At 47.5% G+C, this 21,431-nt stretch overlaps 1 protein-coding gene across 1 annotated transcript; it reads right to left on the bottom strand.

The window, feature by feature from the left end:
• Positions 1-851: 851 nt before the first annotated feature.
• GTF2A1L (general transcription factor IIA subunit 1 like) lies at positions 852-17,825 on the bottom strand. Its single transcript, XM_028725027.2, has 9 exons — positions 17,724-17,825; positions 11,208-11,309; positions 9,802-9,925; positions 8,431-8,492; positions 6,008-6,104; positions 3,667-4,229; positions 2,514-2,801; positions 1,750-1,839; positions 852-1,108 (listed from the first exon to the last, which is right to left on the bottom strand). Exons 1-9 carry the CDS (start codon positions 17,742-17,744, stop codon positions 1,001-1,003), a joined length of 1,455 nt encoding a protein of 484 aa, XP_028580860.2. The 5' UTR covers positions 17,745-17,825; the 3' UTR covers positions 852-1,000.
• Between the last annotated feature and the right edge of the window lie 3,606 nt (positions 17,826-21,431).

The raw sequence follows: 21,431 nt of genomic DNA on the forward strand, positions 1-21,431 counted from the left end.
ACGGCAGCTGGGGCCCAATAGGGAGGGCCACAAGTTCCCCATTTCTGCTTGGGGAAGGGCATACTAGGTAAGCATAGCACTGTGCAACTGAAAGTGGTGTACAGAGTCAAACAAATCAGAAATCCCCAAGGGTGCAAAGTTCCCCTACAGAATCACTGTAGACTGCTTCATTGACTTCTAGTAGCTTTGACTGCAGAGACATCACCTTGCCAACAAAGGTCTGTATAGTTAAAGCTATGATTTTCCCAGTAGTGATGTATGGAAGTGAGAGCTGGACCATAAAGAAGGCTGATTGCCGAAGAATTGATGCTTTGGAATTATGAGAGTCCCATGGACAGCAAGAAGATCAAACCTCTCCATTCTTAAGGAAATCAGCCCTGAGTGCTCACTGGAAGGACAGATCCTGAAGCTGAGGCTCCAATACTCTGACCACCTCATGAGAAGAGAAGACTCCCTGGAAAAGTCCCTGATGCTGGGAAAGATGGAGGGCACAAGGAGAAGGGGACTACAGAGGACGAGATGGTTGGACAATGTTCTCGAAGCTACGAACATGACTTTGACCAAACAGCGGGAGGCAGTGGAAGACAGGAGTGCCTGGCGTGCTCTGGTCCATGGGGTCATGAAGAGTCGGACACGACTAAACGACTAAACAACAACAACAAGCTTTGACTGCTGGGAGACTCAAGGCCCCCAAGTTACAGTGTCTTCCATAACTCAAGGTGGCTTGGAGATTTGGTTAGCATCAAAGAACAGGGATGCCACAAACAGATGCGCTAAGTGAGCCGCATAACCCACATTTGTGTGTGTGCACAAAAGGCAAAGCTGGTCAATGAACAATCACTGTTTTACGTAGGATTTATTCATTTTTTACATGTGTTTTTCATGTGAAGTCTCTTTTCACATTGCTGTATTTCACATTTCGGAAGGCAAGCATTTCAGTATATTCTTACTGAACGTTGCACACACAAAACCAAAAACACTCTGGATATTTTTGTACATTTCACCATTCTGCATCTCCAATGGCTTTGGAAAAAACGTAGTCCTTTCCCCCAAAGCACATCACACCGTCTTTCAAGTAGAACTTCCATCTGTTCTTACTCCGCTGAACCTGGTAAAAAACAAAAAGCAGTATGCTGGGGCCTTTAAATCCCACTAAAATAACAGTTGCTTTCCTTGGTAAGCAATGGGAAATATTGAACAATTAAAAACAATTCATGTACTAAAAGCAGAAGCACTCAGAAATATCTACACTGCACACTTAAAAAGTAGCTTACATGTGGAACAAGCAACCTTGCAAGGCAGGGAGCTGTTCAGGATTCCAGACAGCCACACCTTTTTCCAGGGAAACTCCATTCCTTCTCACCCACTAGGCAGCTCCCATATGCAGCTCCCATCAGCTCCAGCCAAGATGGCTAATGGAAAAGACTGGTGGGATTTGCAGTCCATACTGCCCCCCAAAGCAAATAAAAGTCTTAATTTATTCCTAGGTCCACTTCCCACATTTTTTGGTTTCAGTACATATCTAAGTTATTTTACTTAAGACACAAAGTGTAAATGCATCATACAGGAACTTTCAACAGGGAAATATGATTGGTGTGGCTGCCTGTGGAAAAACTCACTGCATGGCAAACCCAGGTCTGTGTTAGATGTGAAAGACGGAGGCAGCTACATTTTCCCCAAACATTTAACAGGGCTGAGAGGACTTAAATTGTAAAGGCCCATTTAGCTAGCAAGCATTCTTCACTGTACCTTGTCATACTGGCATACAATTATGTTATCGGTGTCAAATACATCTGGTGTCTCCTGCTCACTGACATCGTCCCCAGAATTTAAAGGATCCTAAAAAGGGAAAAGTTTTTTTTTTTCCTGATTGGCATTGAACTATGTTTCTTAAACAACAAGAAGAACTGGTCAACTCTGTTATGGTAACAGCCTTCCAAGAACACAAAGGGTTGATATAGTGGCCATTCTGAGAAGTGCAAGTATATCTGGAATTTTGAGGAAGTGTTACGAGGAACCACCACAAAATACTGCCATAGGACGTGTTTGTTGTAACACAGAGGATGTCTCCATCTCAGTTTCTGCATGTGCAAAACAGGTGGGGCAATCTACAGGGCAGAGTGTGACTTTTCATTCAGGAAAAGAATGAAAGGGGGAGAGACATTTTTCATCGGTGCCATCGCCCCAACAGGTGCATTACAATTGCTCATGTCTGCAGGGCAGATCATGTAACTGGATGGCATGCAGGTGAGTATCAAAGACTCAAAGTGCCCAAATCTGGATTGGCATCAAAGTCCACAAGTAACAAAACAAGAATAAAGATGTAATATCTTCCCCATTTTGGTCCTCGAAATTGGTCTCTGATTCCTGCCATTTATCTATTTCATAAAATTAATACACTGCTTGACTGTAAAAAGAAAAAGGAAACTGAAAGCAGTTTACATCATGTGTAGTTTCAGCCTCACCCACAGATGTGAAAAGAAAGTCATTTTCAAGTGAATCAAAAGCTTTACCTCCTCAATTATGTCAACCGAGGGTTCATCCACATCACTACTGCTGCTAAGAGATTGATTGTCTGAGGTACTGTTTTCACCGTCTTCTTCCTCTTCCTCATCCAGGACCTTCAGATCTTCAGCATCAATGATGCCCACAAGATCCTCATCTTCCCCATCTCTTGGGCTTTCTATTTCTACCTTGGGAGAAACATCACCTGTTCCATCCAGCTGAATTATCTCTTCAATATTATTGGCAACATCCTTCTGGGTCTGCAGATCAGCTTCCATCTGCACGCAAGTCTCTAGCTGGAAGGAAGATGTGCACTACACTGAAGACATGGGAGCATTTCCTCACAAACAAATGCCCACCACACTACTTCTGAAGCCTTGCCCTTCTGTCTATGGGAGAGGCTCACAAGATCAATTCAGACATAAGTGTCTCACAGAAAAGATGCATGACAACTATTATCTGTGTCAACTTCCTAGGGTCAAACCTAGGAGCGGGGCTTAGGAGGAATCTAAGATCCTCCTCCCAGCTTTCAATGATTGAAAATTTACGAAGATAAATCGAAATGAAATGAAACTATTCCACAAGCATACACTCATTTTTAAGAAAAACCTTCAGAAAGTAGTTAATAATAATAATAATAATAATAATAATAATAATAATAATAATAATAAAATAAAACCAGCAATGGGAATAATTCAGGGTAGTGCTAAGCAGATCACTCCATCAGCACAAGTATTTCTGCTTATGCGATGGAACAATCTCCCTTCTCTGCCCCACCTCTGCTGTTCCAGAGATTCTCCTGACCCCCACATATACAATTTGGGGGCATGGGAGGAGTGGGGAATACTCACTGCACTTGTTTAGTCTTTGTTCAGCTTCCACTGGTAGGAACAGCTAATTTAATCCCCCTTAGGGGTGCACGCCAGCTCCTTTAAGTACCTCATTCTCAATTTTAAATGGGAAGAATATGGTAAATACCCAAGAGCATGCTTATTTCACAATTCTGCACACATCCTACATTCTGCTACATTTTAAAAATCACATTTGCAAGCAGTTTTGAACTGAAGAAAGATGGAAAGAAATCCTTCAAAAGAAAGTAGGTAACCTGTGGCCCACCAAATGTTGTTAGACTCTGTCCCTGCTTGAAAATGAAAGAATTACCTCTTCAGAAAAGGAGAGGTTGGCTTCATCAGACAGGAGAGTGCTGTCGTCCAACTCGTTGCCCATAATTATCAGCTCAATTATATCGTTGGGATCCAGCGGCTGCTCAAGATTGACTGGCAATTCTGACCCATTGGGAGAGCTTCCTGCCGTCGCTTCTGTGGCCACTGTAGGGCAGCGTGCTTCCGATAATTTCAAGTCAAGAACAACTGCATTTGGAAGGGTCTCCAGGGAGCTGGTTGGTTGCTCTCTTACCAGAGCTCCCACTGCAGCTTTCCCATGACTCCCAATAGCCTCCTGCATGGCAGCAGCAGCAGCAGCAGGCAAGGTCTTCTCTTCCATTCCCACTTGCTGAGATACAGCAGGATTCAGGGCCTGCAGGTTTTCACTGGGTGCCTGATGAGAAGAGGCGTTCACCGGCATGGCACCAGCGACGGCAGGCTGAGCTCCTGAGGGCTGCCGCCCGAGCTGTTGGAATATTTGCTGAACTGGATTCTGGAGGACAGTTGCACCTCCTGGGGCCTGGGTGACTACCACCGGCATGTTGACTTTATACAGCTGCCCTAAGAAAGAGAAACTGAACATTGTGAGTAGGCCTGTCTCCCTCAATGGCCAATCAGAACTGCTTGGGAAGAGAGCCAGAGGTGAGCCAAATTCCTTGGTTTGCCAGTTCTACTGCCATTCAGCTTTTTCCCTCACACAAAGTTTCATCCATCAACAGTCAGCTCAACGTTGCAGTTAACAGAGGGTTAAAAACACATACATGGTCCACCTGGGGCCCTCCAGATCTTCTTTCTTTTCCTCAATTAAAAACAAATAAACAAAAACCTTACGTTTATATCCTCCCTTTCTTCCATCATGGAACATACATGCAGTTCCCAGATAGTAATCCACCCAGGCACTAACCAAGCAGACCTGCTTAGCTTCAACCAGATAGTGGCTTCATGTGCCTTCAAGCCATAATCTGGGGTTGATCTAGAAGAGCCAGGTAGATAAGAGCTGTTACATGGATGATGGAGGGCAAACTAATGCGAGTGTACTGGAAGAAGCAAAGATCACCAGTGTCGAAGCAATGATTCTTCAACATCAACTTCATTGGACTGGTCATGTTGTGCAGATACCTGATTATCATCTTTGAAAGCAACTACTCTACAGTGGTACTTCAGGTTAAGTACTTAATTCATTCCGGAGGTCCATTCTTAACCTGAAACTGTTCTTAACCTGAAACACCACTTTAGCTAATGGGGCCTCCTGCTGCTGCCGCGCCGCCAGAGCACGATTTCTGTTCTCATCCTGAAGCAAAGTTCTTAGCCCGAGGTACTATTTCTGGGTTAGCGGAGTCTGTAACCTGAAGCATATGTAACCTGAGGTACCACTGTATTTTGAACTGAAAAATGGGAAGCGTAATGCTGGTGGTCAACAAATGAGGTTTAAAGGCTCTCTCAAGGCAAATCTTTTAAAATGTAGCATAAACACCGACAACTGGGAAACCCTGGCCTGTGAGCACTCCAATTGGAGAACAGCCTTTACCAAAGGTGTCATGGGCTTTGAAGATGCTCAAACTCAGGACAAAAGGGAGAAACATGCAAAGAGGAAGGCACACTTGGCAAACCCTCACCGTGCTCAACTCCCGCTCAGAAACCTATGCCCCCACTGTGGAAGGATGTGTGAGTCCTGAATTGGCCTCCACAGTCACTTATGGACTCACTGTTAAGACCGTGTTTATGGAAGACAATCTTACTCGACCAAGAGTGATCGCAGAAGAAGAAGAAGAAGAAGAAGAAGAAGAAGAAGAAGAAGAAGAAGAAGAAGAAGAAGAAAGGAGGAGGGTGGAGCAAGCTTGTTTCCTCTTGCTCCAGAAGGAAGAACCTGAACCAATGGATTCAAGTTATAAGAAAAGGGATTCCAACTAAACCTCAGGAAGAACTTTCTGACAATAAGAGCTGTTTGACAGTGGAACACTCCCTTGGAAGGTGGAGGACTCTCCTTCCTTAGAAGTTCTTAAACAGAAGTTGGATGGCCATCTGTCATGGAAGATTTAGTTGAGATTCCTGCCTTCCAACTCTACAATTCTATGATCTACGATTCCATGAGTCTATGATCAGCTTTCATTGTGCAAACCTGAATTTCTTGGGATGCAACTGAATCCCACCCAGAAACAGCAGCAGCCTGGAAGCACCGTGCAACAGTCCTGTTGTTATTTTGTGGTGCAGTCTTTACCCTTGAGGCTTATCTACAGCCAACTTCCACATTGCAAAATCCTCGCAGTCTTCCTCGCAAACTTATTCAAACCCTGCCAGCTGTATCAACCACGTTCCAAGCCTGCACCTGCTCTGCTTACCAGAAGCCGTCTGCAGAGTCACGCCAGCGGGTATTTGGATGGGACAGGCGAAGCCCGAAGGCAGGGTGAAGATTGTACCGGCAGACCTGGAGCTGCCCTGAAGTGAAAGGAAGCCCATCAGGAAAATTCAGTTAGATTTTGTAGATCGCAGCCCATGTTCTGTTCCAGTATCTCTAAAACATCCCCGCCTCCCCATAATGGATCACTTGAACATGGCTGAGGGTCTTGATGGACCACTCAGGGATTTTCCTGCCTGCTGTAGCAATTGCAAAGTGCTCCGCAATACTGTAGCAACTAGCTGTTTAGTGCTTCATACTGGAGAATTTGTGGAATGTCACATTGTTATCTGGGCACTCTAATCTTGGTCACTTTGAAAAATAAAGCTCTGCATTAGTGTATAAGAATCCCAGGGTCCTTTGAAGGACATATCCTTGCATCAGCCTTTCCCGTCCCAGTGCCCTCCAGATCTTGCAGCCTTGGCCAACTCTCCTCCTGAAGTTCACAGCAGCCAAGATTTTCAGTTTGTTCAATCTGCCAGCTCATCATATGTTGCCTGGTTTTCGTCTGGCAACAGTCAGTTGTGTTTCTGTAGCCCTGAAACACTTCCCCAGCTCCCCCTTGAAGCTACAGCAGATTCAGAACAAGTCTAGACAGGGCTTGGCGGCTTGGAGCGCCTCCCAAGTGCTTTGCTAAATAGTAGTAGCAGTAGCAGTAATTTTTATTATTTTATTATTTATACTCCGCCCATCCGGATGGGTTGCCCCAGATACCCTGGGCAGCAACCAACACATATAAATGCATAATAAAACATCAAACATTAAAAACCTCCCCATATAGGGCTGCCTTCAGATGTCTTCTAAAAGTAGTATGTCCCCTTGACATGTAATGGGAGGACATTCCACAAGGGAGGGAACCACTGCTGAGAAGGTCCTCTGCCTGGTTCCCTGTAACTTCACTTCTCATAGTGAGGGAACCGCCAGAAGACCCTTGGAGGAGGACCTGAGCAATGGGGGTGGAGACACTCCTTCAGGTATACTGGGCCGAGGCCATTTAGGGCTGTAAAGGTCAGGACCAGCACTTTGAATTGTGCTTGAAAATGCACCGGGAAACAATGTAGGTCTTTCAAGACCGATGTTATAGGGTCCTGGTAGCCGCTCCCAGTCACCAGTCTAGCTGCTGCATTCTGGATTAGTTGTAGTTTCTGGGTCACCTTCGAAGGCAGCCCCACATAGAGTGAATTGCAGTAGTCCAAGTGGGAGATAACCAGAGCATGTACCACTCTGGCAAGACAGTGTGCGGGTAGGTAGGGTCTCAGCCTGCGTACCAGATGGAGCTGGCAGACAGCTGCCCTGGACCTGCACCTCCATGGACAGCTGTGAATCCAAAATGACTCCCAGGCTGCGCACCTGATCCTTCAGGGGCACAGTTGCCCCGTTCAGGACCAGGGAGTCCTCCACACCTGTCTGCCACCGTACTTCTGTCTTGTTGAGATTCAACCTTAATCCGTTAGCTGCCACCCACCTCCAGACACTCACACAGAGCATGTTGCAGGAGGGTAATGTAGAAATGATCCCACTGTAGAAAGTTGGGTTTTGCATCCGTTGCTCTTCCCACTTTTGCCTCTGGTGCTGCCCAGCTCTAGCGTTTGGCCTTGGGAAAGTTGCCCAAATTGCAGCCCTTGGGCTGCAAGAAGTTGCCCACCCTGCTACTGCAAATTATCCTCCTGAGTACGTTATTAGAGGGCAGATTGTATCCAGACTTGCACATCTGTGACTGGGAGGCTCCATCCATTCTAGACAGGATCTAGAAGGGGTGCTCTGGTTTTCTCCTAACTCCTCTTTGCTTTGCAGCAATAAGCACCACCTCCCATGCTGTCCCCCACGATCCTATGGGACAGTTTTTCCAAGGGGCTACAGGGGGAGACAAAATTGGTGAAAATCACTGCCTGCTGTCTTCCTCTAGCACTGGCGGGAGTGATGTGCAAGCCTGGACCCAATCCATTGTACAGACAAGCCTAGCAAAAGCATCAATTCAATACATAAATGGCAAGTTGCTTTCAAATGCTTTTAGGAGACAAGCTATTAAATTAATACAATAAATGAAATAAGGGAAACCAATCTCAAATGTACCAAGAGAAGGCCGCGTCTACAATTGGGTTTAGGATGGCAGACAAAAGTAGCATAATGGTCGTCGTCCCCATCCCCAATCGATACGAAACTCTTTAAAAACGGACTGGGCATCTCTATAATTACCGGTGTTTGCAATATGAATGCTGATTGCTTGATTACAATTGGCATTTTGCAAGGCTATTTATCATCACCAAAGATTGTTCAACTGGAAAACGTTGATACTGATATAGAATTTAAGGTTTTTGCCTTGGAGGTAGATAAGAAAAATCATAAGGCAATGCTAAGTCTACATACAAGTTCGGCCGCCGACGCTGCTGTCGTAGCAAACTGTTGAATTCCTCTGCCAGCAGCAGCACCTAAAGGAATATTGTTTAAATAACAAATGTCACAAGGGCTTCATGTAAAGTTTTGAATTCTCCTGCACAGTGATTCCTCCCACTGCATATGCATCACCATTAAGCCCTGACAAAAAATCAGCAGAGGCGAGAGGCTGGCATCAAGGGGCGTTCCCAGACAACCCCTTTATTAAGCATCCATCACAATCTGTTCGCAGGGAGATTAGGCAATGCTGGTTATTTAATGAGCATTCCTTCTGATTTGTCTGCAGGGAGGTGATCTGACGTTGCACCAAAGCAGATTATCACCCCGCACTTTCCAGCACATTCCCCCCTCACTTTCCTTCTTGCAAAAAGTCCAACCTTTTGGAGAAGTGAGCTTGTTGCACAAGACCTCCCAATCCACGACATTTGCCCAACCGGAAAACTGGTTGGTACATGATTGAATCCCACCCAAAAATAGCAACAGTCATGAAGCACCCCTGGTGTTACAATAAGGCCGCAAGTCTTCTCTTTGTTTAATCCGTCATCAAGCCAGCACCACACTTTGACTTGTGACTGCAATTCATTTAGAGCACTCCTACGCCTCTCGGTTCGTACGTAAATCCCACTCTCTTCAAAGGGGCTTACTCCCAGGGGAAAAGGTAAAGGACCCCCAGACAGCGAAGTCCAGTCAAAGGTGACTATGGGGTGCGGCGCTCATCTCGCTTTCAGGGAGTTGGTGTTCGTTCACAGACAGCTTTCTGGGTCATGTGGCCAGCAGGACTAAACCACTTCTGGCACAACGGGACACCGTGACGGAAACCAGGGCGCATGGAAACACTGTTTACCTTCCCAGTGCAGCGGTATCTATTTATCTACTTGCACTGAGATGCGTTTGAACTGCTAGGTTGGCAGGAGCTGGGACAAAGCAATGGGAGCTCACCCAATCATGGGGATTCGAACCACCGACTTTCTGATCGGCAAGCCCAAGAGGGTCAGTGGTTTAGACTCAGTAGTATAGAACCGTGGCCTGTGCCTCGCAAGGTATTATTGCCGAGCAGGTATCCGTTCGTAAGAGTGGAAACTGCAGCTCCTTTCATACCTGACCAACAGCCACACTGGGGCCAATGAGAGTTTGAATCAAGCCAAATATGGACGGCACCATGTTGGCTCTGCCTAGCCTAACCCAGCCTTGTCTACTGAGGGGCAGCCCTTCTCTGCCATCACATACAACCATCACATACAAGGCTTGAACAAGGGGTTTTCTGCAGGCCAGATGTACGCTTCCCCAGTGAGCTACCCACGGCCACCACTGTGCAGTATCTGCAGAAAGAGACCGTTCATCAACCTGTTGTCGTCTGCAGGGCTTGGTGGAAGTTGGGAGGCAGGTGCAAGGTGAACTGGGGAGGAAGGTGGCTGTGGCGGAAGAAGCTTTCCGTCGCTTTGGACTGCATCACTTTCGTTTCCCAGCGCTGCAAGAAAAGGAGGTTTGAATAATAAAACCACACACATATAAAGGTGAAAAGATCTCATTTAAGCCAGCTGATTTTTACACTTCCCGTCAGGATCGAACCTAACCCATTGGCTTTATATATTGTTGAGTTTGGCCTCCTCTATCACTGCGGGTGGGCCTATCACTATGGCTATGCTAAAATAATTACCTGGTGTGTGATAAAGGACCCTTTAATTGTTCATTAATGAATAATTGCAGGGTGAAACTCAGGAACAGTCCTCTGAAGCAAAGAGCTGAGTTTTCCATGTAAGTTATCTGAATAACTGGGGTATGGCCTTAAGACTTTGTATTAGCTGCTTTTAGGGAATCTGGTGCAGGATCAGTGATTAAGCTACCTGCTTTGGGGAGCGTTTTTGCTTCCACTACGCTCTGCTGGTATATTTGTGAACAAACCAATATTATAGAAATACAGAGAGATTCCGCTGTGCATGCTCCCTCTCAAATCTGCAGGAAACTAAACATCATTGCACTATCCCTGGACTCTATTCAAGAAAGTGGGGAGCATCTAAGATTATAATAACCATCCTCGGGGCTATTTTTCTAGAAAAAGAGGTGCCAGAACTCACCATGAACACCCCTCCCTTGTTCTCTTAGAAAGGCAATGGTGCTCACCTGAGAGGTGCTGAAACTGAGCTCTGGCAAGTTTTGGCTGGGGAAAAAAGTCCTGACCGTCCCCGTTTGGAAGTATGCCAGAACCAGAAGCATGATCTTTGTGAGGAAATTGCAAGACAGAGCACAAAAACATAAACTCAGCTCAGAGTGTACTTCAGAACCCAATAACCGGAATTTTGATTTTTAGGGGTAGTTCCAAATCCCACCATTAACTAAAAAATGAAGATAGATATGGCTCCCTTTCGCCCCTGTGACACAGACAGATGCTGTCAACTCTAAATATGAACTAAACTGGTAAGCAGTGGCAAGCAGTGGTAGAATAGTAATGAGGAGCTGAAGAGTTTAGGGGATCTCAACAGCTTGCTCACTAATTTGGCCTTATCTGGTGAATTTCTCTTTTATTTATTTGGCACTATTGACATATAGCGGTCCAGGAGATCTTACTATAGTCCCTTCTGTGAAATAAGTGGCGGGGCTTTGTCCCTGCCCCACCCTCCACTGCACCACTGGTGTCAAAGGAAAGTGTTTGGGCATTTCTGCAGAAAACAGGAATACAAGCTACTCAGACCAGACTAGGAATGGGAGAAGGAGAGAGAGGGGAAACTGCAAACCAGAGCCATTCAACTCACCCGCTTCAGCTCTTTCAGGACCTGCTCATCGACCCCTTCTTCCGCAAAGACATCCTGGACAACTTCAATCACATCGTCGATAACCGATTTGTAGAATTTAGGCTGTGCGGCACATGAATCACAGAGGGGGGAAAGAGTTAAAAGAAGGCTCCCTGTCTCTGTGTGCTGCAGTTCCATGAGAGAACCTAGGAAGATGCTGCCTTGCACCACGTCGGACCACTGACATATATCTAACCCAGTGATGTCTACACTGGCCGGCAGCAGCAGCTCTCAGGGATTTCAGACGGGGTGCTCCCAAACCTGCCTGGAGATTCTGGAGAATGAAATTGAGCCCTACTGCATACGAACCAGGTGTTCCGCCACTGAGCTTCACCCCTTCTGTGATACTAAAGAAGTTGCCTTGGATCCAGAACTGAGGAATCTCCCATTTTCCCTTTCAAAACATTCACAGCTCTGGCCACCGTGGCTGCAAAGAAGGGTTTAAGCATGGATGGGCAATGGCTGGTGAAGTCTCAGGAGTCCTAGGTATATCTCAATAAGATCAGCAGCGCTCAGGGTGCTAAAGGAGTGGTCTTGCACCCGGGTCCTGCTTGCCAATTTCTCCCCGGGGAATCTGGCTGGACACTGTGATCCAGCAAGCTCTTCCTGTATTCTTAAAGGAGCCCTCTCCACTTCTATGCATGCATGGCCCACTGTCCCCAATAGTGTTTCACTTTCCAGATAAGTGTACACAGGACTGCAACCTCAATTCAGTTTCTGCCCTGTCCGTTCCAAAGCAGTTGGCGCAGGTAAACACAGTTCTTTCCTTTGGCAGTGCAAAATGCCCAGTTACGTTAAAGTCACCCCACACCTGGGGTATGGGGTGTATTGGGTGTGAAGGGAGCAGGACTACCTCTGGGGGAGGGTACATCATGCTCCTTCTGGGGTAGTTTGTCCACCTTTGGTCCCCACCCTGCACTCAGCTCTCACCTGTGGCTCCTAGAAGCTGTCAGCAAGCGACAGCAGCCTTATCTCAGGAACGGCTTCGACTGCCCAGCTAAACCAGGTGAGGGTAGCCGTTGGGAAGTTTTCGATGTTTAATGTTTGATTATGTTTTTGTATATGCTAGAAGCTGCCAAGAGTGGCTGGGGCAACCAAGTCAGATTGGCAGGATACAAATAATAAAATTATTATTACTACTACTACTACTACTACTACTACTACTACTACTACTACTGTGGTACCTCGGGGTAAGAACTTAGTTCATTCACTGCGACATGCCCCCGGGACGCATGCCATGCCCCTGCGGGTGACGTGCCACACCCCCAGGGCCCCTGCCAGCCATGCCCCCACCCCACCTGCTCTCTGACCCCGGTGCCGGAGCATGCAGCTTCGCCACTGGTTAAGCATGCTGGCAATTGCAGCTCTGTGGGGCTAAACCGCAGTCCCCAGGTTTGGTAGATGCCCTGTGCTTTAAATATATGGCGTGGGTTGTTTGAAGGAAGATTAGGACCATGCCAGGATCAATGCTCAATAAGCAGGTCATCCGGAAGCAGCCATGGTCTCATTCCAGCCCAGAAGGATACCAAGTACAGTGGTACCTCTGGTTATGTACTTAATTCGTTCCAGAGGTCCGTTCTTAACCTGAAACTGTTCTTAACCTGAGGTACCACTTTAGCTAATGGGGCCTCCCGCTGCCGCTGTGCCAGTGTCATGCGATTTCTGTTCTCATCCTGAAGCAAAGTTCTTAACCCGAGGTTAGCAGAGTCTGTAACCTGAAGCATCTGTAACCTGAAGCATCTGTAACCCGCGGTAAAAGTAAAGGGACCCCTGACCATTAGATCCAGTTGTGGCTGACTCTGGGGTTACGGCGCTCATCTAGCTTTATTGGCCGAGGGAGCCGGCGTACAGCTTCCGGGTCATGTGGCCAGCAGGATTAAGCTGCTTCTGGCAAACCAGAGCAGCGCACGGAAACACCGTTTACCTTCCCGCCGCAGCAGTACCTATTTATCTACTTGCACTTCGTGCTTTCGAACTGCTAGGTTGGCAGGAGCAGGAGCAACGGGAGCTCACCCCACTGCGGGGATTCGAACCACCGACCTTCTGATCGGCAAGTCCTAGCCTCTGTGGTTTAACCCACAGTGCCACCCGCATCCCAGGTACCACTGTATTATTATTGGTCTCAAACCCTCAACAAGTTAGGGAGTTTCCCTGCAGGTGAAGACAGACTCCAGAGGATTGAGTGAACAAGACCGGAAGTGGATCCAATGGTCAAGAAGGTGATTTCTGCACGTGCTGTCGAGGGAAATGAGGGGCCGATGGGCCTCTTAGGCCTGGCAAGGTAGACCATCCAGGAGAAGGAAAACTCTGGTCCTAAACTTCCGCTGCCTTGCGGCTATACCCATTCATGAGAAAGGCTTCGGGAGTAAACCTCAAGGAACAAGCCGTACCCTCTACCCTGCATGACATCTTAAGGGAGAAGAAGAGGCTAAGCAGTGAACCCTACACAAATCTGGAGTCCCTAAGATGGCTGGATAGTGCATTGTACTTGTCCTTCTGGCAACTCCTGCAGCCAAGCTGGTGCAACACATCTTCCTCTGCTTTCCTCTGGACCACATTGGCGAGGCCAAGAGGAGGGTCTTGTTGTCTGGGAAGCCCAGGACTTCCATACTTCTCCTGGTATGTCCCACGGAGGACCTTACGGTCTTCAAACAAAAACATCTTGGAGGTCCCGGGTCACAGGGAGGTTAGGCTGGCCTCAACCAGAGCCAGGGCTTTTTCGGCCATGACCCCAATCTGGTGGAACGCTCTGTCACAAGAGACTAGAGCCCTGTGGGACTTGAGATCTTTCCGCAGGGCCTGCAAGACTGAGCTGTTCCACCAAATCCTTTGGTAATCCTCACAGAACTCTAGCCCAATGGTTGCCATTAATTTGATTTGAACTGATTTTAGAATGAATTGATTTTAGAATGCTGTATTATTTTATTGTTGTTAGCCGCTCTGAGCCCGGCTTCGGCTGGGGAGGGCGGGATATAAATAAAATATTATTATTATTATTATTATTATTATTATTATTATTATTATTATATACACACCGCCCAGGCTTGCACCCCAGGGAGGTCACTTTGGTGCGGCTAATGGAGCAGTTTGACTTCACCCCCAGAGGCGCACTCCATTGTCTCTCAAGCCATACAAATGCCATCACCCCACACCTGTTCAGCACAGAAGCAAAACAACCCAGGAGGGAGTGAAGGGGACATAAGTTTCTCTCCAGGTCCCCATGCATTCACAATAAGTCATGGTGTGGCTTGGTGTGATGTGCAAAGCAGGCTATTAATTTCACATTTTGCCACATTTCCCAGCAAATAAATGTCTTTGCAACATTAAGCTTGTTTTCCTCACTTCTTCTTTTTTTAAAAAATGCTTTAAATGTAAAGCTTCGGAAACTTCCCCAGAATACATGCAAACTTGTGTTATCATCATTTCTAAAATTTCAAGACTTTCAAACTAGGTCAGATTTACCCCGAAAATACATGACATTAATTTCAGCACAGGCTTAGTTTAGTGCTGTTAGGCACACGCCCACAAAACATTTATTCTAATAACAGAAGCTTTGCGAGTAATCTCCCGATCTTGAGTTTTAAGATAAGCACATTCACAATTTGGGTAGCATCGACAAATTTAAAACCCGGCACAAAGTTAACACCAAAAATAAATAAATGTCTGAAGCGTGACAGCCCCTCGAATTAAATGTTCCATGTGCGTTTTGTTCAAACAGCAGGTTTTTAAGTTGGCTCTTCTAAAATATCCGTGCTCTGGAGTAGCTCAGGACATCATGGCAGTCATGAATGGAGGCGGGACTGTTCAACAGACAGTGGAATGTGCTACCTCCCTTCTTGGCGATTCTGAATTCTGCAGTGGGGGGGGTTGGACTCAATGACCCTTGAGGTCCCTAGAATGGCCTGCTAGATTAGACCAGTGGCCCATCTAGTCTAGCATCCTGTCCTCACAGTGAACAGTCAGGTGATTCTGGGAAACCTGCCAGAAGCCGCTAAGCACAAGAGCATTTTCCCCTGCAGTTCCCAGCAACTAGTAGAATAAAAAATTGTAGAGTTGGGAGGGATCTCCAGGGGTCATCTAGTCCAGCCCCCTGCAATGCAGGGATTCTGCTCACAGCCAACCCTAAGTGGGCTCAGACCACCAACCACTGACCCATTGCACAAATGCATTACTGCCTCCACAGAGCACAGCCTCTCCTCCATGAATTTGCCCAATCCTCTTTCAAGCTGGCAGCCATCACTGCCTCTTGTGGAAGTGAGTTCCAAAGTTTAACTATGTCTTGTGCGGGGAGGAAAACTTTTCCTTTTATCCGTCCTGAATCTTCCAACGCTCAGCTTCGTTTGATGCCCGTGAGTTTTAGTGTTATGAGAGGGGGAGACAACCTTTTCTCTTGTCCACTTTATCTGGAAACAGTGGCTCATGTTCTCCTGTCCTGTCCCCTTTATAAAGATCTGAGGGTTGAGATCATCACCCCGCTCTTACCATCCCAGGCCACCCATCTGCGGCCACATTGTTCCTTCTTTTATCAGATCAAAATGATCAGACAACAGCAAAGGTTGCTAGCTTTATCGAGGGTGCCATGCGATTAAGGGCCACTATCTGAACGATAATCTTGGTCATCTGATTGTCCTTTTTACCCATTGTTGTCTTTTTAATTGTATATATTGCTTGTTTTAAGTTGCTATGGCCATTGGCTAATGCAAATAAAGTTTATCTATGTCTTGTCCACTTTCTCTGTGCCGTGCATAATTTCACTAACTTTTATCATGTCGCCTCTTGCTCTCATTTTCTCTAATCTAAAAACGTTCCTTGCCAACAAAGGTCCGTATGGTAAAAGCTATGGTTTTCCCAGTAGTGATGTATGGAAGTGAAAGCTGGACCATAAAAAAGGCTGATCGCCAAAGAATTGATGCTTTTGAATTATGGTGCTGGAGGAGACTCTTGAGAGTCCCATGGACTGCAAGAAGATCAAACGTATCCATTCTTAAGGAAATCAGCCCTGAGTGCTCACTGGAAGGACAGGTCGTGAAGCTGAGGCTCCAAGACTTTGGCCACCTCATGAGAAGAGAAGACCCCCTGGAAAAGACCCTGATGTTGGGAAAGATGGAGGGCACAAGGAGACGGGGACGACAGAGGACGAGATGGTTGGACAGTGTTCTCGAAGCTACCAGCATGAGTTTGACCAAACTGCGGGAGGCAGTGGAAGACAGGAGTGCCTGGCGTGTTCTGGTCCATGGGGTCACAAAGAGTCGGACACGACTAAACGACTAAACAACAACAAAAATGTTCCAGGGCTTTGGAAGGAGAGGTAGCTGCAGGCTGCCTCCATTAGCAACATTCGGGGCAGGGGGAGAGATTAGCCCCACGATGTAAAATACAGACCAAAAGATTGTCCCTGCTGGGTTGGCCGAAACTTCCAGCCAATCCAGCATTCCTGTTTCCCAAAATGCTTTCAGGAATCACTGAAGCAGGACCTGAAAACAACAGCCCTGCCCTGCCTGCCTTTCCCATTCCCCGCTACTGGTGCACATAGAGGTTTAAAGGTAGACTGCCTCTAAACATGAAGGCTTCATTGCAGTAGCCTGACTTCAAAGTGCACCAAGAGACCATTAATTTGCCTGATTAGTTCTTCCTAGCCATCCCTTTCAAAGCGATGTAAATCAAGGCGGTGATAGTGCTTCACCCGTAACTGCATACAACTAACCGTGCCCTATACTAACATGATGGGACACAGGTGGCACTGTGGGTTAAACCACAGAGCCTAGGGCTTGCTGATCAGAAGGTTGGCAGTTTGAATCCCCGTGACGGGGTGAGCTCCCATTGCTCAGTCCCTGCTCCTGCCAACCTAGCAGTTTGAAAGCACGTCAAAGTGCAAGTAGATAAATAGGTACCGCTCCAGCGGGAAGGTAAACAGCGTTTCCGTGTGCTGCTCTGGTTCGCCAGAAGCGGCTTAGTCATGCTGGCCACATGACCCGGAAGCTGTATGCCGGCTCCCTTGGCCAGTAAAGCGAGATGAGCGCCACAACCCCAGAGTCGGTCACGACTGGACCTAATGGTGAGGGGTCCCTTTACCTTTATACTAACATAACACAACAAAAAGGTGATATATACCACCTCTCTAACACAGGGTGCTTTGATGCCAATCTCTTGGGGTTCGGTTCAGTTAAATGCCAGGACTGGGGGTGTGCCTTTAAAAGAAAAATGTACTGTTTCTGCTCCCCCAATCAAGCGATTACTTTAAGTACCACCCAGAGCCTCTTAATGGGTCTGCTCAAGGGAAGGAATTTGGGGACCCCCCTCTGCAAAAGGACACACACAGCCCCAAACACAGCCAGGCGCAATAGCATCCTAAGAGGGAAGGGGGGATGTTTGCAAGCCGGCTAAGCCCGGGGTCTAAACGTGCCTGGGCGCTTCCCTGAGCCAAGCTGAGCTTCTCCCCCCTATTCCTCGCCCCCCACCCCAGCTTTTCGCCCTCACCACGGGGTTGCCATGAGCCATCTCTCCTCGCCCTCTCGCAGCTCGGCGGCCACCGCCTAACGCCCGACCGCGCGCGCCCCCTGTCGGTTCCCGAGCCAACTGCCGAGCAGCCGGCCCCTTTCGCCCCTCCGCAGGCTGCCGGCGCTCTGGGAGGGAGGTGTCAATCAGAGGGGAGGTTTCGCTGGAGATGAACGGTCGGTGGGGTGGGAGAGGGCTGGACCTAGAAGCTTTCTATTTTATATATATATAAAATAAAATGTTTGTTGAGTTTTGCTTGCACGTGACCACAAAACGTGTGTTCGTGGCATTTTTAAAAAAATTGGGGGGGTTGGGGGGGCAGGGTTTTTAAAAGGGGAAATTAAAGGGAAATAACCAACGATGTGTGATTATAATTTGCATTCATCTCTGGAATACCTTTAACACTGGTGCGTTCTCCTCATACCTCTGCGCATAGAGTTGGAAAGGTAAAGGTAAAGGGACCCCTCACCATTAGGTCCAGTTGTGGACGACTCTGGGGTTGTGGCGCTCATCTCGCTTTATTGGCCGAGGGAGCCAGCGTACAGCTTCTACTTCATGTGGCCAGCATGACTAAGCCGCTTCTGGAGAACCAGAGCAGCGCACGAAAACACCGTTTACCTTCCCGCTGGTGCGGTACCTGTTTATCTACTTGCACTTTGACGTGCTTTTGAACTGCTAGGTTGGCAGGAGCAGGGACCAAGCAACGGGAGCTCACACCGTCGCAGGGATTCAAACCACTGACCTTCTGATCGGCAAGCCCTAGGCTCTGTGGTTTAACCCACAGCGCCACCCGTGTCCCGTATAGAGTTGGAAGGGAACCCCAATTGTGGAATCTCAACGAAAACATCCATGGCAGAACTTTCTTGTTCAATGTCCCATCCTCAGCTGTGGGACTTTGAGAGCATGTATGGGGCTGCCAGGGCTCGCCAGCCTCCTTTGGTGGCGCCTGACCTAGCTGGGTCAGTAAAGCCTGAGACTCTTCATCTCAGGGATGTGGGTTCAAGTCCCATGTTGAACAAAAGATTCCTGCAGGGGGTTGGACTAGATGACCCAGGGGCCACTTCCAGCTCTATAATTCTATAATTCTGTGACAGCCTTTAATAATAATAACAGTCATTATTATTATTATTTATTTATTTATTTATTTATACCCTACCCATTTGGCTGGGTTTCCCCAGCCTCTCTGGGCAGCTCCCAACATCATCATCATCATCATCATCATCATCATCATCATCATAATGCGATAAAAGATCAAACATTAAAAGCATTCCTAGTAATCCACTAGCCATACCACCAGGCACCAACCAGGCAATGACTCCTGAGGAGACCACATTTGGGCATTGTCTGGGGACTCCAACTGGGGGACAAAAAATCCAGGAGGCTCTCCATTGGTGGCCTGGTGGCAAAGAAGGAGCCCAGCTGCCAAGGCAGAATTGTTGTTATTATTTATTAAATTTGTATACTCCCCTATCCCCGCAGGTCTCAGGGCGGTTCACAGGATAAAATCACAATATACAAACACAAAACATACAATCAAAATAAAACAAAAACAACCCAACAATCCTTCCCCCCCCCCACACACACACTTTTTAACAGGGCATTGGATGTCGATCAACCAAAAGCCTGGTTAAAGAGGAATGTTTTTGCCTGGCATCTAAAGGAAGGCGCCAGGCAGGCCTCCCTAGGGAAAGCATTCCACAAATGGGGAGCCATTGCAGAAAAGGCCTGCTCTCCTGTTGCTAGCCTCCAGGCCTCTCTTGGAGGAGGTGCACGAAGAAGGGCCTCAGAAGATGATCTCAGGGTCTGGGTAGATTCATGTGGAAAGAGGCGGTCCTTGAAGACGAGGAGGAAATAAAAAGTCAAAGAGAGCAGGAATGAGGCCCCATTGAGACAGGGACACACAGGGCGTGGCAGGAGAAGAAATCTGAGGCAACTGTGGGAGGAACTGACCATCCCTGGGACTTACTCCTGAGGAGACCAGACTGGAAATGGGATGCTTGCTCACTGGGAAGAAAGAGCTGAGCTGAAGCACCCCCCGGGAAGGAGAAGTATGTTGAAGGACCTGGTATTGGGAGGAATCTGGGCCTGAGGTGAAAGCAGATATTGTGAGGCAGCTGTTCTGGAATAACACCTGATGTACAGATCAGTTAAGGGATGCGGGTGGCGCTGTGGGTTAAACCACAGAGCCTAGGACTTGCCGATCAGAAGGTCAGCGGTTCGAATCCCTGTGACGGGGTGAGCTCCTGTTGCTCGGTCCCTGCTCCTGCCAACATAGCAGTTCAAAAGCACGTCAAAATGCAAGTAGATAAATAGGTACCGCTCTGGCGGGAAGGTAAACGGCGTTTCGGTGCGCTGCTCTGGTTCACCAGAAGCGGCTTAGTCATGCTGGCCACATGACCCAGAAGCTGTACGCCGGCTCCCTTGGCCAATAAAGCGAGATTAGTGCCGCAACCCCAGAGTCGGTCACTAATGGTTAGGGGTCCCTTTACCTTTACCTTACAGATCAGTTGTGAGCTGGTATCTTTGGCAACCCCTCTGCCACGTGGCCTGAAGAAGGCATGGAACATGCCTCCTTGGACATCCCTTGCCCAGGGATGCAACACACAGCACTAATGCTGATGAATGTTAGAGTCAAGCTCCAGGAAAGCTTTATTGGGAGGGAGAAATATCACTCAGAACTGCCTACAATAATTGGCTCTCCAGGATTTAAGAAGGGGGTCTCTCCTTCCTGGAAATGCCAGGGTTTGAACATCTGCATGCAAGGCACTCTGCCCCCAGAGTGACAGCCCTTCCCCAAATGCGTTTCCTGCACCTTCCGCATAAAATGCTCTCGGTCTGACTTAGCAAGCCATATAAAAACAATATAATTAGTCAATAAAAAGCAGCCAACAACAGGCAGATAAAACCAAGTCACTCAATAATAAATAAGACAGAGCTAAAAACTCACACGGTGAGTTTAAAAGGTCTAGGAAATTGCAGAAGTCTTGAAAGATCTTAAAGGCACAGGAGAATTAAAGTTCTTGCCAGGCTGCGAAGAAACGATCGCCTGTTAATTACTGCAGGCCAGACTGCCTGTTGCTACATGGGCTGTTTCATAAAGTTGGCAATGCCAGCTTCAGCCAGTTCTGAATCCAAGCTGTTGAAGAGGATTATGAACAGGGTGGGGAGGGCTGAATCGCCTAAGGACAGTGATAGTGTTCATTTTTCGGGCCCTGCATGTAGACAAATAGCTCACTGTCAGAACTGGGTTGTGTGCAGATTTGAGGGGGGAAACATACATGGAATTCTGAAGAAAAAAATGAGGAAGGGCATACAGGTCAGCCAGCAGACAGTTTGGTTCTTCTCCAACTACCTCGGCACCAGTTCCAAGTTCTCATTCATCTCTGATCACCTAGAAGAGGTAAAGTTGGCTGAGAGGTTGTGTGTATGTTTGAAACAAATATCCGCAATGCCTGTGAAAATAATGCCAGCAGCAATTGGGTTGCCTCTATGGCAAATATTGTTTGGAAAGTCATGTTTTGATGGGCTTTCCCTATAAAACACACAATCTGAGCTTCTCAGAGACATCTGAGGCGGGGCCTTCTCGGCACTGGCCCCTCAGTTGTGGAATTCCCTCCTTGAGGAAGTACATTGTTCCCCTCGCTGGCAGCATTTCACAATCAACTCTAAACACATAGTTGTTCACCCAGC

The sequence above is a fragment of the Podarcis muralis genome, chromosome 3 (assembly GCF_964188315.1).
Source record: "Podarcis muralis chromosome 3, rPodMur119.hap1.1, whole genome shotgun sequence".
Taxonomy (NCBI): Eukaryota; Metazoa; Chordata; class Lepidosauria; order Squamata; family Lacertidae; genus Podarcis; species Podarcis muralis.

Coding starts and splice junctions, on each gene's coding strand:
- GTF2A1L (XM_028725027.2), bottom strand. CDS start 17,744: ATGGCTCATGGCAACCCCGTG. Junction 11,310..17,723: donor TGGCTCATGGCAACCCCGTG/GTGAGGGCGAAA, acceptor TGTGCCGCACAG/CCTAAATTCTACAAATCGGT. Junction 4,230..6,007: donor GACTCTGCAGACGGCTTCTG/GTAAGCAGAGCA, acceptor TCTCTTTCTTAG/GGCAGCTGTATAAAGTCAAC.